We start from the raw sequence: 16,355 nt of genomic DNA, 5'->3' as shown, positions 1-16,355 counted from the left end.
AAGGAATGTCCCAGTGTTGGTGCTGTGCTCAGCAGTGGCCAAAACACTGGGGTGTTCTCAACACCCTTCCAGCTGCCAATGCCAAGCCCAGCCCTGGGAGGGCTGCTGTGGGGAACTGAACTGCAGCTCAGCCAGACCCAACCCAAATATCTCTGGCACATATTCTGTAGAATCCATCCTTAGGTGTTGTGTGATAGATCTATAAGATATTACAACTAATAAGCAATAATCAGGCAAGTGTCCTCCTTAGGGACACAGCCCCCACCCCCAAACTCTTGCCTGGGTTTGTTCCCTGGGGGTCTCTGCAGCAGCAAGCACAGCCCCACACTGACTGCTCTGGGCTGTGCAGGCATTTGTGGTTCTGCCTGTCTCAGACACACCCCCAACCTTGGGATGGATCTGGATGTCACTGGATGTGATGTCACAGGGGAGATGTGATGTCATAGGGGAGATGTGATGTCAGAGGGATTATATGGTATCACAGGGTAGTTGTGATGCCATATGATGGATGTGACATCATAGGGGAGATGTGATGTCACAGGAAGGATATGATGTCATATCATGGTTGTGATGTCATAGGGGAGATGTGATGCCAGTGGAAGGATGTGATGTCATAGAGGAAATATGATGTCAGTGGGAGGATTTGACGTCACAGGTGAGGACGTGACATCACAGGGATGATATGATATCACAGGAGAGGTGTGATGTAATATGATGGTTGTGACATCATAGGAAAGGCGTGATGTCATAGGGGAGATGTGATGTCACAGGGGAGGACATGATGTCACAGGAAGGATGAGATGTCACAGAGCACGTGTGATGTCACAGGAAGGATGTGACATCATAGGGGAGATGTGATGTCACATAAAGGATGTGATGTCATATGATGGATGTGACGTCATACGAGAGATGTGATGTGACAGGGATGATGTGATGTCACAGGAAGGATGTGACATCACAGGTATCATATGATATCACAGGAGAGCTGTGATGTCATATGATGGACGGGACATCATAGAGGAGATGTTATGTCACAGGAAGGATGTGATGTCACAGGGATGATACAATATCACAGGAGAGGTGTGATATCATATGGGAGATGTGATGTCACAGAGGAGGATGTGATGTCACAAGAAAGATGCTATGTCACAGGAAAGATTTGATGTCACAGGGGAGATGTGATGTCATATTATAGTTGGGACATCATAGAGGAGGTGTGATGTCATGGGAAGGATGTGATGTCACAGGGATTATATGATATCACAGGAGAGGTGTGATTTCACAGGAAGGATGTGATGTCATAGGCGAGATGTAAAGTGACAGGAAAGATGTCACGTCACAGGAAGGATGTGATGTCACAGGGAGGATTTGATGTCACAAGGGAGCTGTGATGTGACAGGTACGATGCCTGCCACCCCCACGCCCCTGGCGCCTGATTGGCCGCTGCCCCACCAATGGGCCGTCCCATGGGATGCAAATGTCCTGCCCTGCTGCATATTCATGAGCTCAGGGCGGGGCTTTGAGCCCTTGATCAGAGGCAGGCGAGCTTTTGGTCCTCGCCCGCCGCCGCCGCGCCCGGAGCGCACCCGTGCCAAGTGCGTGGGGTCGACCACAGGAACCCAATATATTGTGTGAGTGCAGGGCTTGAGGCATGTGGGATTGAATGGACACAGAGAAAGAACTAACATTCAGAAACATATCTGCTTCTCTGTCTCAATTAACAAACCCCACAGTTTGACACATGGACTTCAAATTCCCGCAGAAGAAGTAGCAGTGTGTATTCCCTCTGACACCTTGGTCACCCTAGAGCAAAGATGCTGAGGTGTAAATGCTCTGGGTTTATTTGTTTTTTGAAGAAAACATTCCAGACTTCTCCATTATTGCTACTCTAGTGGCATCATGCCAGATAAGAAAAATAGTGGGATAAATAGATAATTCCTTCTTTTTAATAATGGGTCCATAGCGGCCCAGATTTCCTCTTTTTGCAGGAACCTGCCAGCAGATGAGATCAAACTGCGTGAGAGCAATAAAGCTTTCAATTGCTGCAATGGGCAGAAGAGATAACTGCCCCCACAACTGCTTCTGTTATCAGTTTAAAAGTATGCCATGAGAAAACGAAGCAGCAACAGGACTGGAGAGTTCTACTGTTCTTTGCAGCACTGGTTGTTTGCATGTGTTTGTGTTTTTATCTTAATAACTTTGTGATATGCACGTCTGTGTGTATTTTTGTCTCAGGAGTTTTGCAATATGTAAAAGTTTACCACAAACATCGTGTGTCTCCTCTACTCCCCAAATTGCTTGTATGATCAGCTTATTAATAATTGTTGACTTATTGGTGTTTTTATCATGAGCAACTCACTGGTAAGATTGTGTAAGACAAGCCATTTTATGTATTGCTAGTTTAATTTTTGCCAAGTTTATTTTGTCTTTTTATTGAAAAACAAATTGGCTTGGGAGAAGTTTTTAGATATGTCTTGATTCTGTCTTAATCAATTGAGAATCAAGAAACTCAATCAAATTTAGCCTGGGAGTTGGTACAAGAATTTGCATATTTGGAATCATACAAATATGTATTAGATGCATTGACCCTCTGCCTCAGTAGGCATCAAATTTTATATTTGGCTAAATTTCTCAAAATATTAACAAATTAAACTAAATCTAGACAAAAGAAAAGAAAGTGTTACCGGAAGAGAATATAAGAAAGCCTTGTACCAACTCCCAAGTAACTCAATGTATTTGCAGAAGAACTGATGTGTAATTTCAGGTCCAATTTCAAGACACATTGGCCCCTCTAACAGACACATTATTATGGAATCCCTCACACCCACCACGCATTAAAGGATACTCTGATTACTCACAGGGTGGAGAGAGTGGCTAATGAAAATTAGATTTGTGTCAGTATTAAATCCTGATGTTTGTAACTTTGTTAGTATTAGGAAATTTGATTGTAGCTATTGAGATCCTGTTATGTCCCGTATGCTTACTATTTTTCTGTAAGGTTTTTTGGAAATTGCATCACATTGGGAAAAGATTTGTGCTCTCTCTTCCTTTTCTTTTCTCTTCTCTCTTTCTGTCCACTACACAAAAGGCACTGCCCACAAAGAAGATTCACAGTGAACGACCAAAGAAGAGAAATTATTGAATGCATAAATCACGGGATGGTGTCAGAGACTGAAATGGTTCATGATTTGTGCATTCCAGGATTGCCAAGGGACTCTTGCAGGCTTCTGCAGGACTTTTGCATTAGACCTCTGATGTCCCATCAAAGCCCATCCCCCCTCTGCCAATCCTGAAAGGCAGGAAAAACCCTTTTCCCAGGCCCCTCATGGGAACTCTGTGCAGGCCCAGGAGATGTTGGGGGTTTGTGGCATGGCCTGGGACACTGTCCATGGATATAATAACTCATAACTTCTTGGAGTGTGGGGGCTTCCCTCCCCCACCCCCAACAGATCAAGGCCACCACTTCAACTGACAGACATGGAAGCTGCAACTCCCAAGTTCCATCTCTGGACCCCGTGGGCAGTGACTATAGACATCTTTCCACTCTCAGCTTTGCTTTCCCTTACTCTCCCTCACCCTTATCCTGTCTTTCCTTTCTCTCCCTTATGCATTTTCCCTAAAGGTTCTCTTTATGCCACATTGCTGTAGATGAGAGATAGAGATGGTAACACCCAAAATGGCAACATACCTGTTTACCTTTGAAACAAAACTGTTCTGAAATAAGCCCTACTTATATGTTTTCAAACACCAATTATTCGGTCTCTTTTCACTCTAATCCACCCCAAGGGATTTATTAATAAGAACCTGGGTTACCCCCCCCTTTCTGGGGTGGGTGGTAACAGACCCCTTGTAGCAGGATGTTCTGCCTGGAAAAGAATCTGATGGGAGAATGCAAGCACTGCAAACTCTCTGTGTGAGTTACTGCTGGTGCCAAGGGGTTGGTTTAGTGTTGAATTGTGCCAAACCCAGCCTGGTTCCCCAACCTTCCAACACACATCCTGCTTTTGGAAGCAGAGTTTGACAGATCAGCTGCTCACTGGCCTGGGAATATGTGACTGGCCATCCATCACTGGATAAGCATAAAAGCCCAGGGCCAACTTTCATGGAGCAAATTCTTCCACAGACTTTGTTGAAGTGTGTGCAGCTTCTGCTGTGAAGCAGGGACACCTCTTGATGGTCACTGCCCAGGGGGTAAAAGAAAGAGAGAGATCTGCTTTGATTTATTTCTATCAGACCCCGCCGGGCCCTCCCCGCTTCCTGCCGGGATCGGACACCGCCGGCGGCCCCGGCCCTGCCGGGCTCCATCAGCCTGAGCAATTGCTGCCAAGGAGGGGCCGGGGGCTTCCTCTTGGCCTTCGTCACCCTGGCGCTGGGGCTCGGCTTCTACCTGCGCCAGAAGGTGAGGGGGGTCCCAGGGGGTCGTGTGTCCCCCCAGAGCGTCTGTGCCCCCCCGGGGACCCCCCACCCCGGTGTCACCCCCTTTTCTCTCCCCACAGAGCTCCTGAGCCGGCGGTGGCCCTCCCCAGGGCCTCGGGCCCAGCCTGGACCCCTCCTGTCCCTGTGAGGATTTTGGGGGGGGTCGTGTGTCCCCCCCTCCCCTGCTGCCACTCCTGATCCCAGGAAAGCTTCCCAGTTCTCCCCAGTCCCGGTTATTGGGGGGCAGTGGGGAAGGGGCTTGGGGGAATCCCAAGGGGTGTAGCTGAGTTTGGGGGGGGCAGAACAGGCCCCGGGATGGATCGGGAATGGGGACCCCCCTGTGTTCCCCCCTGTCAGCCCGCTCTGGGGGGCTTTGGGAGGGAACTAAGCCCTCAATAAGGCACCCAGCACACTTTGAAAGGTGCTGGGAACCCCCTAAACCTCCACACAGGCTCTGCAGGACTGCCTAAACATACTCAAAGCCCACCCAAGACCCCACCCAACCCCTTCTCTGGGGGGACTTCTCTGGGCACTGGTGGTGCTGGGAGCCCCCCCGGCTGCAGGTGAGGAGCTCTCGGGTGAGCGGAGGGTGACAAGGGGGAGGTTGGTTGGAAAAGTGGGGGTCAGAGGGGATAAAGGGGTGGTGGGACCCCAAACTGAGCATGAGAGGGCTGGGGAATTAGAGGGATGATATGGAAGTGGTGAGAGAGGGGGGAAAAAGTAGGGGTTAGGACCCCTAAAGTGATCAAAGGGGGGGCTGGGGATGAGGGGACCATGAAAAGGTGGAAGGAACAGGGAGAAGGGTGGAAAAGGGGAGGTGGTCTGGTGGGTCCAACAGTCCCATGGAGGTCTTTGGGCACAAGGGGGTTGGCAAAAGGGGGCTAGCCCCCCTGACCTCCCAACTTACTGTGGGGTGCTGGGGGCTGCTGGATCCAATCTCAGCCTTGCTTTATGCCAACAGTTGCAGTTTAGAAAAATTACAGAGGTGGGACTGAAACACTTTTTTTTCCCAGTTTTTAATGATGGAAAATCATATTTATTGATAGAAATGAATTATCTAGGGTTCCAAATGGTCAGACGAAAGATCTTCATCAGAATTATTTACTGCACAATAGAAACACTAAAACTACCAGGAGTACAGGATAAGACAGGACAGTGCTCTACACTAAAGCAATTGTTGAAGCAATTCTACTCAAGCTGGCACAAAAGCAATGATTGTTAATTAGAGATGGATGGAACTCCCCCACACCAACACTGGTGAGGAGATCTCTGCTCTCAACCTCCAGGAGGGACCATAGGCGGTCCCCAGCCAAGGCAGGAATCTCCACACACCCCCCAGGAAGGGTTCTGTTGGAAGAACCTGCCCCTGTGAAAGGGGACTGGCCCTTTGTGGTCAAAAGGGATGGAGTGACAGTCACTGGACTCCAGGGGTTGCCTCACCATCAGGGGGTTCATTAGGGGTGGAAGCAGCGACTGTTCTTCCCGCAGTCGGGGCTTCCCTTACTGGTGGGTCCGTTGGTGTTGGGTCAAGCCAGAGCTGTCGGTGAAGCTTTTCCCACACTCCCCACACTTGTAGGGCCTCTCTCCAGTGTGGATGCGCCGGTGGGTGACGAGGGCGGAGTTCTGGTTGAAGCCTTTCCCGCAGTCGGTGCAGCGGAAGGGCCTCTCATCCGTGTGTGTCCGCTGGTGCTGGATGACATGTGAGCTGCGTTTAAACCTTTTCCCACACTCCCCACACTTGTAGGGCCTCTCTCCAGTGTGGATGCGCCGGTGTATGACAAGGGTGGAGTTCTGGTTGAAGCCCTTCCCGCAGTAGGTGCAGTGGAAGGCCCACTCCCCTGTGTGTGTCGGCTTGTGCTTCAAGAGATCTGAGCTGGTCTGAAACCCCTTCCCACATTCCAAGCACTTGTAGGGCCGTTCCCCGCTGTGGATGAGATGGTGAGAGCGGAGGCTGGAGCTGGTCCTGAAGCTTTCCCCACACTCAACACACTTGTAGGGCCGTTCCCCGGTGTGAATGCGACGGTGCACATGGAGGCCAGAGCTGTCAATGAAGCTCTTCCCACACTCCCCACACGTGTGGGGCCGTTCCCCAGTGTGCAAGCGCTGGTGGGTGAAGAGGTGGTATTTTCGCATGAAGCTCTTCCCACATTCCCCACACGTGTGGGGCCGTTCCATGGTGTGGATACGCTGGTGTCGGATCAGGTTGGAGCTGTCAGTGAAGCTCTTCCCACATTCCCCACACATGTAGGGCCGTTCCCCAGTGTGGATGCGCTGGTGGATGCAGAGGCTGGAGCTCTGCCTGAAGCTCTTCCCACACTCCCCACATCTGTAAGGCCTTTCCGCACTGTGGATAATCTGGTGCTGGATCAGAGTGGTGTTGCTCCTGAAGCTCTTTCCACATTGACCACACGTGTACGGATGTTCTCCAGTGTGGATGTGCTGGTGGGTGAGAAGGTTGGTGCTCCTCCTAAAGCTCTTCCCACATTCCAAACACCTGAAGGGTTTCTCCCTGCTGGGAGGCTGCTCAGGGATCACCAGCTCAGAGCTCCCCCTCAAGCTCCGGCCGCCTTCCCGGCACAGGCTGGCTCTTTCCTCCTCAGAGCACCCTGGGCTGGCTTTGGAGCCCCTCCTGCGGGGGGATCTCCGGCCCTTTTCCTCCCCGCTGCCTTCCTGAGCCGGGGAGCCCTTCAAAACGGCCTCTCCCACCAGGGTCTCACGGGGGGATTTGTCCTCCGGGCTCTCCGTCCTCAGCTCGGGGCCTGGGGCAGGAAGCAAGAAGGACAGGCAGGGGATTTGCCTCCGGCCCACAGGGAAGGCCAAGGACATCCCCCCAACTCCGGCCCCGGCAGGACGGCGGCGCCAGCGGGGTTGTCCTGCAGCCGGGGCCATGCTCGGCTGACAGAGCCAGCACAACACCCGCCCAAAGGGACACTGACTTCCTCCTCACCTGCCTGGGGGGCCCAAGGCATCTTCCTCTTCCTCGCAGCCTCCTCCTCCATCCGCCCAAGCTTTGGGAAGGACAAATCCTGATGGGGGGAAAACAAGGGCTGAGCGCGTTGGCTTGGGGGTTCCTCCTGCCCAAGTCCATCTCTAGAACTCACCGGGCATCCTGTGACCATATAAACCTCCAAAACACCAACATTAAGTCCAGAAAACCCCAAATCATCGAGATTCAGGCAAAAGCCCTTCAGAAATAGTGAGAAGACTCCTGCCCGCAAAAAGTTGACATTCAGCTAAAAAATACTCTAAAATATGAAGATTAGCCCAAAAAAATTCTCCTAAGAGTTCCCCTTCTCTGGTTTCCCCCCTCTGGGGATGCTTGGGGTCCCACTTAGGGATGCTGGGAGTGTTGGGGGTCCCAGGGGTCCCTTCTCCTCTGACTCTCGCCTTCAGGGTGCCGCATTCCCAGACATTCCCCCTCTCCAGGTTCTGCACTTTGTTGTCCTAGGGGATCCCAGGGGTCCCCACTGTCCAGACTTCCCCTTTTCCGTGCCCCCCCTCTCCAGGCTCTTGAAGCTCCTCCCTCTCTCCAGCCTCCCACACACTCCAGGGATCAAGGCATGGGGACACCGAGGCACCCCCACCATCCCGCTCTAGCTCTCCCCCCTCCTCTTACCCCCTGTCTCACCCCTTTCCCATCAGCCCCCAAAACCCCGGCTCCCCCCAGCTCCCTTTAGGGGTGACCCACCGCCCCTCAAGCTCCCTTTGGGGGTCCCACCCGCTCTTTTCACTTCTCTCTGTACAAAATTGCTTCCACATATCCAACCTAAACCTCCCCTGGCACAGCTCAAGACCCAGCCCTCTTGTCCTACTGCTGCTTCCTGGCACAACAGCCCCACCCCCACCTGGCTCCAACCCCCTGGCAGGGACTTGCAGACAGTCAGGAGGTCTCCCCTGAGCCTCCTCTTCTCCAGCCTCAACACCCCCAGCTCCCTCAGCCTCTCCTCACACCACTTGTGCTCCACTCCCTTCCCCAGCCTCGCTGCTCTTCTCTGCACCTGCTCCAGCCCCTCCAGGGCCTTCCTCAACTCAGGGGCCCAGAGCTGGACACAGCACTCCAGGGGTGGCCTCACCAGCGCTCACTCCAGCCCAACAATCACTTCCCTGCTCCTGCTGACACACTCTTCCTCACACAGGCCACCAGCCATTGGCCCTCTTGGCCACCTGGCCACATTCTGCCTCCTCTTCAGCTTTCTGTCCATCCACACTCCCAGCTCCCTTTCTGCCTGCCTGCTCTCCAGACACTCTGGCCCCAGCCCGGGGGGCTGACGGGGCTTCTTGTGGCCAAAGGGCAGGACCCGGCCCTTGGCCTGCTGGAACCTCATCCCCTTGCAATCAGCCCATGGATCCAGCTGGGCCAGGTCCCTCTGCAGAGCCCTCCTGCCTTCCAGCACATCAACACACCCCCAGCTTGGGGTCACCTGCACATTTGCTGATGAAATGCCTGGTTCTGCAGCAGCTGCAGATGCTCAAGGGGCAGCAGGACCAACTCAGGGGCCTGGGGGGCCTGGGAGGCTTTGGGGTGCGAGAGGGTCCTGGGGGAGCTGGGGAGGGGCTTTGGGGATTGGGGGTACAAACCAGTACAGACCAGGACAGACCAGGACAGACCAGTACCTCCTCACTGCTCCCCAGATCTCTCCTGGAGCTGGGCCACGTTGTCCTGGGACATCTGAGCCCCCCCCAGTGCCCTCCCAGTACAGCCCAGTGCCCCCAGTACAGCCCACTGTGTTCCTGTCCCAGGGTGCCGGGTGATCCCTCTTTGGGGGGGAAGTTGGAAGGGATTTGAGGCGGGGCTGGGGGAGATTTCAGGGGATCTAGGGGGGGGTTGGATAGGAATTTGGGGAGTTTTGGGGTGCTTTGGGTTCATTTAGGGGAGTTAAAAGGGGTCTTGGGAGGTCAAAGGGATCTGTACGGGGAGGGGATTAAAAGAAAATGGGAGTTGGGAGACATTTGGGGGGGTTAATGATGTCTAGGGGGAAAGAGGAGGGGCAGCACCAAGAGCAGGTGAGTCCTGAGACCCCCCGGGGTTCCCAAGACCTTCTTGGTGTCCCTAATTCCCCCCTTAAATCCCTGAGACCCCCTTGGTGTCTCCAATGTCCCCAGGGCCTCTCCATGGCCATAATTCCCCCAATTCCACTGTCCCCAAACCCCATCCCTGATGTCCCCAACCTTCCATCTCACCCCAGGAGCCCACCCTGGACCCTCTGACACCAAAATCATCCCCCCTCCCTGCCACAGTCACAGAAATGCCAAGGGCATCTGGGGACACACTGGGGACAGTTGAGGGGCTTTGGGGGGCACTGGGTGATTACTGGGGGATACTGGGACACACTGGGGGGAACCAGGGGGCACTGGGAGAGACTGGGGGGTTACTGAGGGACACTGGGAGGGCACTGGGAGGGCCTGGGGACGAACTGGGGCACACTGGGGGGCACTGGCAGAGAACTGGGAAGTTATTGGGGGATACCAGGACACACGGGAGGACACTGCGGGGTTACTGGGCTATACTGAGGGTCACTGGGAGGTTATTGGGATATACTGGGGGCACTGGGATCCCCTTACCCAGATGTAGTATATCTACACCCACCGATTTTGGGGACCATCCCTAGGACCCCTCCCCTGGGGGCTGGGGGACCCCCCAAACCCACTGCTGGCTTTAGAGAACTCCACAAAATCCCCTCAAAACTCCTGAAATCCTCTCATAAATCCACCCCAGGACCCATCGAAACCTCCTCAGGGACCCCCCAACTCCCCTAAGAGACCTCATTCCCCCCCCGGACCCCTTAAACCCTTTCAGTGACCTGCAAAACACACCTGGGACCCCCCAAGCTTATTCAGGGATCCCCCCAGTCCCTCTAAGGGAGACTCAAAGCCGTCTGGAACCATCTAGAGACCACAAAAACTGCTGCAAACGTCCCCGCAAAACCCACCCAGGACTCCCAAACCCTCTCAGAGATCCCCCAAGCCCACCTGTGACCCCCTAATCTCCTCGGAAACCAAAACTCCCTCAGGGACTCCCAAACCCCTTCAGGGACCGCCAACCTCCCCCCCTGGGGCCCCTCAGGACACCGAACCCCCTCAGGGACCCCTCAAAATCTCCTCGGGAACCCCTGAACTCCTCTGCTAAGCCCTCCCGAGCCCTCCAGCCTTTCCACCCCCGGCCGCGCTCCCCGCAGCCCCCGAGGGGATCCCCAGACCCGCTCCCCCCGCAGACCCCCCCAGCTCACACACCCAAGCGCAGCTTTTCCCGGGGCCGCCGCCCCCGAATCCCCCACGCGCCAAAGATGGCGCCCTTCGCGCGCTGCGGGTGGAGACACCCCCGCCGCAGCCAATCAGCGCGCGGCCACGCCCCCTGCCCGCCCTCCGCCCCGCCCCCGCCTCGCGCGGGGCACCCCGGGAGATTCCCCAGTCAGTGCCCGGGAACAGCCCCGGCAGCGCAGCCCCCAAGGGCACACGATGGGCTGTGGGCTGGAGAGGACCCTCCTCAGCCTGGGCAGCAGGGCTGCAGGGGGGGATTCCCTGACCCTCCCCAGATGGGCCCTTCCTGCCCAACAGCTCCTGCTCCAAAGGGCTCCCACACACCCTGGGCCACTTGTCCCACTTGGGCACTGGAGCTGCCCCAGGGCATCTCTGGGCAGTGGCCAGTTCTGGCACTGCTCTGGCAAGTCATGGCCTGAAGCCACGAGTGTGGAATTTAGGAGACACTTGAAACCTCTGCAGAACAGAACTCTTGATAATTGCTGAAGGCTTCCTGGCCAGCATTGCCAGACCTTTGATTTTCTTTTTTTTTTTGTTAATCTCAACAATTTTTCTCCATTTGTTTCCATTGACAACACCTTCTATATAATATATTAAGCTGATTGTTTCATTGTCTACATGAATAGTTTTGTGCAGCTACTTATCAAAGTAAATATCCCACCAGTGATTCAGTTATGGAAACCTGGCTCAGAGGAAGCTGCTGATTTTTGGGGCACCTTTCATCTCTCTAATTTGGCCTCTTTTCTTCTTCCTCTCCCTATTTTTGTCTTGAAAAAGCTCTCCAGGATGTGTGTGCCTGGGAGTGTTTTCACACTCTGAGCTGTGCCCTGTGCCATGGGACAGGGGACAAATGCACCTTCCAGAGAAATCTGCCACTGCTGCTCACAGAAGCCCTCTGAGTGCCCAGGTGAGATGGTGCCCAGGCTGCTTTGCTGGTGTGGAATGAAAGGGCCAGGCCAGAAAGGCAGAGGAGGGTGATGGAGGAGACAGGGCCATTTGCAGGGGATGTGTGTGAGGCTGGGGAGATGAATGTCCCTGGGCCAGTGAAGGCCATTCCTGGAGTCACCCCAGAAGTGTCAGGGCTCTGACAGGGCTCCAGAGGGCATCCTCAGTGCCCCTCCTCCCCCCACTTTTGGGGGGTCCCACTCCCCTCCCACTCAGTTTGGGGTCCCACCACCCCTTCTGTCCCCTCTGACCCCCCTTTTCCCACTGACCGCCCCCTTCCCACCCCCCGCTCACCCGAGAGCTCCTCGCCCACAGCCGGGGGGGCTCCCAGCACCACCAGTGCCCAGAGAAGTCCCCCCAGAGAAGGGGTTGGGTGGGGTCTTGGGTGGGCTTTGAGTGTGTGTAGGCAGTCCTCCAGAGCCTGTGTGGAGGTTTAGGGGGTTCCCTGCACCTTTCAAAGTGTGCTGGGTGCCTTATTGAGGGGTTAGTTCCCTCCCAGAGCCCCCCAGAGCGGGCTGACAGGGGGGAACACAGGGGGGTCCCCATTCCCGATCCATCCCGGGGCCTGTTCTGCCCCCCCCAAACTCGGCTCCACCCCTTGGGATTCCCCCAAGCCCCTTCCCCACTGCCCCCCAGTAACCGGGACTGGGGAGAACTGGGAAGCTTTCCTGGGATCAGGAGTGGCAGCAGGGGAGGGGGGGACACACGACCCCCCCAAAATCCTCACAGGGACAGGAGGGGTCCAGGCTGGGCCCGAGGCCCCGGGGAGGGGCTGCGGCCGCCGCCGGCTCAGGAGCTCTGTGGGGAGAGAAAAGGGGGTGACACCGGGGTGGGGGGGTCCCCGGGGGGGCACAGACGCTCTGGGGGGACACACGACCCCCTGGGACCCCCCTCACCTTCTGGCGCAGGTAGAAGCCGAGCCCCAGCGCCAGGGAGACGAAGGCCAAGAGGAAGCCCCCGGCCCCTCCTTGGCAGCAATTGCTCCGGCTGATGGAGCCCGGCAGGGCCGGGGCCGCCGGCGGTGTCCGATCCCGGCAGGAAGCGGGGAGGGCCCCGGGGAGCGGCGGCGGCGGGCGGGGCCCTGGGGGAGCCGCCCCGAGGGGTCCCCGCCGCCCGTGGCACTGAAGGAGCCGCCCCGGGACGGGCCCTGGCGGGGGTCGCCAGAGAGGGGGGGCGAGCTCGGAACGGAATCAGCTCCGGAGAATAAACCAAGGGAAACCAAAGGGCCGCGCCGGGGGAGTCTCCGCCGCCCCGGAGCTAAAAGAGCTGCCCCGCGGGACGGGCGAGGAGGGGCGGCGGTGAAACAGTCGCCCGGGGTGTGGCGAGGGAGGCGGTTATGGGATAAAAGAGAGAGAATAGAGAGAGAAATCGCTTTGTCTCCCCCCTCCCTCCCCACCCCAGCTCCCTTTTGTATACAGATAAAACCAGAGATCAGCATGTGATCTTCTATTCCCCCTTTTCCCCTCAGGGGAACAAAAAACAGAAAAGAAAACCTTGGGAAAGAGGGGGGAAAGCCAACATTGGAAAACTATCTTGTCTGAGATAAGTTGTGCTGCCAAAGGAAACGCTGACTCCAGAGGTGCCCCAGCGGCGGCAGAGCCCCCACCCTGCCCACTCCCACACTTCAGCTCAACATTGGGGTTTTCCCCTCCCTGGCACTGCCCAGTCCAGCCCCTCCCTGGTCCCCCCATCTCCCTGCCCCTGCCCCAGCCCAGCAGAGCAGCACACTCAGGTCTGGCCCTGCAGCAGGACATGGAGGCCCTGGAGCTCAGGGACAGGCCCTCTGGGTCTGCAATGCTCAGCACATCCTCAGCTCAGGCAGCTCCTGCAGCCCCAGGGCCAGCCCCGCTCCCCAGCACAGCAGCAGAGAATCGGCCCCGGGCTCCTCAGGCCCCATTTGCCATCTCCAGGGGCACTGGCCACCACCAGCACCAGCTGCAGCAGCCTCAGCCCCTCAACCCCCACAGTGGGACCCTGAGGGCAGCACACGGACTCCAGGGAGAAACCAGCAAGGCAAGGACCCTCTGGAGAGTCTGCTCCTTGGCCTTCTTCTTGAGAGCCCTGGAGAAGAAGAGCTGAGGCTTCAGGCTGTGCCCGGAGCAAATGGAGCCCCTTGTGTGGTGGAAAGAGTGCAGTGGAGCCCAGCTCATGCCAGCAGTGCCATGGCCACAGGACTGACCCAGCCCAGCCCAGGGACCAAGGCCCAGAGCACTGAGGCCTCAGCCAAGGCCCAGAAGGGGAGGGGGGCAGGAGAAAAAGAGCAGCTCTCAACAGGCCAAATGCTGCTGCTCCCTGGCACTGCTGCTCTGCTGGGACTCTCTTTCCCTACCCCTCTGCACACAGGCACTGCCCTGCCAGACTCATCAGAGGTCTCAGAAGACTGAACTCACAAAAACAAGTCACTGAAGGATCCTTGACTTTGTTTCAATGCATTCCTCATTTACACAGGCTCTGGGTCAAATTCAAGATGTAGACAGTGGGTTTTTGCCAGATTATAAAGTTGACTGAAATACCAGGATACTGCATTTTGGAAGCAGCAGCAGCTCACATATTGCCTTGTATTAGTGGCTGAAGTGTATTGCTGATTCCAAAGCTGGACTATCATCATCTGTGGGGGAGAGAAGTTAAATAAATAAATAAAACCTGGCATTCCCTACCAACCCTGCTGCCTTGAAGCACTCTTTTCAAGTGTGGCCTCCACAGGAAAAATAAAGTTAAGACCACTTTATTTGATCATAGTGCTTTCCCCGGGCAGGAATTTTTATTTCAGTTAGAATCTTTGAACCATTACATTTTCAGGGAGGCATTTTTATATTTACAATTGACATCTTCATAGAAGAATGAAACTTTTGAGCAACAGCTCTAAAGCATGAAGGTTGCCTGCAGTAAATACTTAAATTTTTTTACATCCCAATGGAGCCTATTGTTTTTAGCTAAAATTTAATAGACCTTAAATCAATGACCTTTCTTTTACTGAAAGCCTGCCCTTTGGAAAACTAACTTTCCCAAGAAACATATTTGGGTGAATAAATGCCAAACAAAGGGCTATTGAAATCTAAACATTTTCTCCATTTATAGCTTGTGAACATTTAGTTCCTAAATTCCCAACTGCTACCTAATGTACAGAACAGTGGTGCCTTGGTTGAATCACATATCATTGATTTCAGTGTCACAGGGATCTCATTGACAGGAATCAATTAGAATCCAAAATCAATCAAATATGTTTGTGCACTATCAGTCATCGAATTTGAATATCCCCAAATTAATTGTAAGCATGTGAAAGAACCTAGAAATCAATTTTGAAAAGGTACAGAAATAAAAATCAGTCAACTTTGAGAAGATAATAGTGCATCTGAGCATGATTCATGCCTGCTGGGGTAAGTTAATGGTGAATCACACCTTCCCTTCCCAGCACAGGCTGAGATATATTCTTTTTGGAACATGAAAATACCCAGGGACTGAAGGCAGAGGACACACCAGTCAATGATCCAGCATTATTTTATGAACAGCCTATTACACGCCCAATATCAAACATGCTGCCAGGATATTACAAAATGCACAAGGATGTTACACTCTGAAAAACTGCACATTGTAAGGGAGCCACTGCACTTCAGGGAGAAAGAAAGGAGAGAATTCCTGAATCTCTACCAAAAGCAGGAATAGATGTTGCCACTTATCCAAAGAGCTGTTACTGTTGCTGAGGACTCCTCTCTAAACACATTCACCTGTCATTCTGTCAAGGTAATAAATCCTTCCACTCCTTACAGCACACTCAAAAGCACCCTGCTATTTAATGTCAATGGAAAAATGGCCCAAAGTGTCTAAAACATTTCCTTTTGCTCATGTAAAAGTGCTGGCATTTTACTTCCTTCCTGATAAGCCAGTGCCAATGGACCTGATTATTCTTTTCTTATTCAAAGCACATCAGTAGTTCCAAAGCACTCTCCATCTTATCAGGTGTCTGAACAGCACAGTTACTGAAAACAGTTTGTCCTGCTCCTCTCTCCTTCTGCCAGGCTATCAGATAAACCCAACTAACTCTCTGTATTTACACACAATCAAACATAAGCTGTGTCTTCAACACACTGTAGCCTGTTTCTGGCATGTTACAGGTTTGCTGCTTGACATTAGTTGTACCCAAAACAGCAGCAGTGAATTAGCTTAGAACAAAAATATTGTCACTCCATAGCACAGAACACAAAAGGGACACAGGATAGGAAAATAAAAGAGAAACCTTTTGTGAAGTAAGAATGATCACTCTCATCTCAGCAGTTCATAGGTATTTATCTGGTGCTACTTGAAAAAGAGCAGGGAAGCAGCAGGATTCAAATGCATTCAAAACAGAGCTGACACAGGCCTCAAGAGTAGAAAAATAATTTCTTTTTTTTTTTGTTTATTTTATTCTCCTGTCCTCTAGGAACTGTCTCTGATTTGCAAGGGGTAGAAAGTGAAAGGAAGGAAAATGGTTACAGTGTTTGAAAGTGTTTAAATGCCTTTGCAGTTTTTGTCTGTGACAAGACTGATTTTCATGATCCAACCTTCATTTGGTGCTAAAAGACCCCCACAAAAACAAACCAAAAAAATACTCTCCCCCAAACAAGCCTCTCAGCAACTCTCCTTTTCATTCAGTGTCTCAGATACAGAATTTTCAGTGCTGACTACTGAGGAATAACACAAGATCAACTCCTTCAGAAGGGCCACGGCTTGGAAGATTTTGCTCCCTGCCCAGCCCTAGG

At 53.6% G+C, this 16,355-nt stretch overlaps 2 protein-coding genes across 2 annotated transcripts in view; one reads left to right on the top strand and one right to left on the bottom strand.

Moving 5' to 3' along the window:
* LOC135404684 (zinc finger protein 721-like) overlaps positions 1 to 16,355 on the top strand; it is a 224,785-nt gene that overhangs the window by 54,482 nt on the left and 153,948 nt on the right. The window lies entirely within an intron of this gene.
* LOC135405535 (zinc finger protein 436-like) lies at positions 5,905 to 6,744 on the bottom strand. Its single transcript, XM_064640244.1, has one exon. The coding sequence runs from the start codon at positions 6,658 to 6,660 to the stop codon at positions 5,917 to 5,919; it is 744 nt and encodes a 247-aa protein (XP_064496314.1). The 5' UTR covers positions 6,661 to 6,744; the 3' UTR covers positions 5,905 to 5,916.

Source organism: Pseudopipra pipra, chromosome W, assembly GCF_036250125.1.
Source record: "Pseudopipra pipra isolate bDixPip1 chromosome W, bDixPip1.hap1, whole genome shotgun sequence".
Taxonomy (NCBI): domain Eukaryota; kingdom Metazoa; phylum Chordata; class Aves; order Passeriformes; family Pipridae; genus Pseudopipra; species Pseudopipra pipra.
This window is presented reverse-complemented; position numbering and strand designations above follow the sequence as displayed.

What these genes read in the sequence shown, in the direction of transcription:
- LOC135405535 (XM_064640244.1), bottom strand. Translation starts at nt 6,660, where the DNA reads ATGTGTGGGGAATGTGGGAAGAGCTTCACTGACAGCTCCAACCTGATC.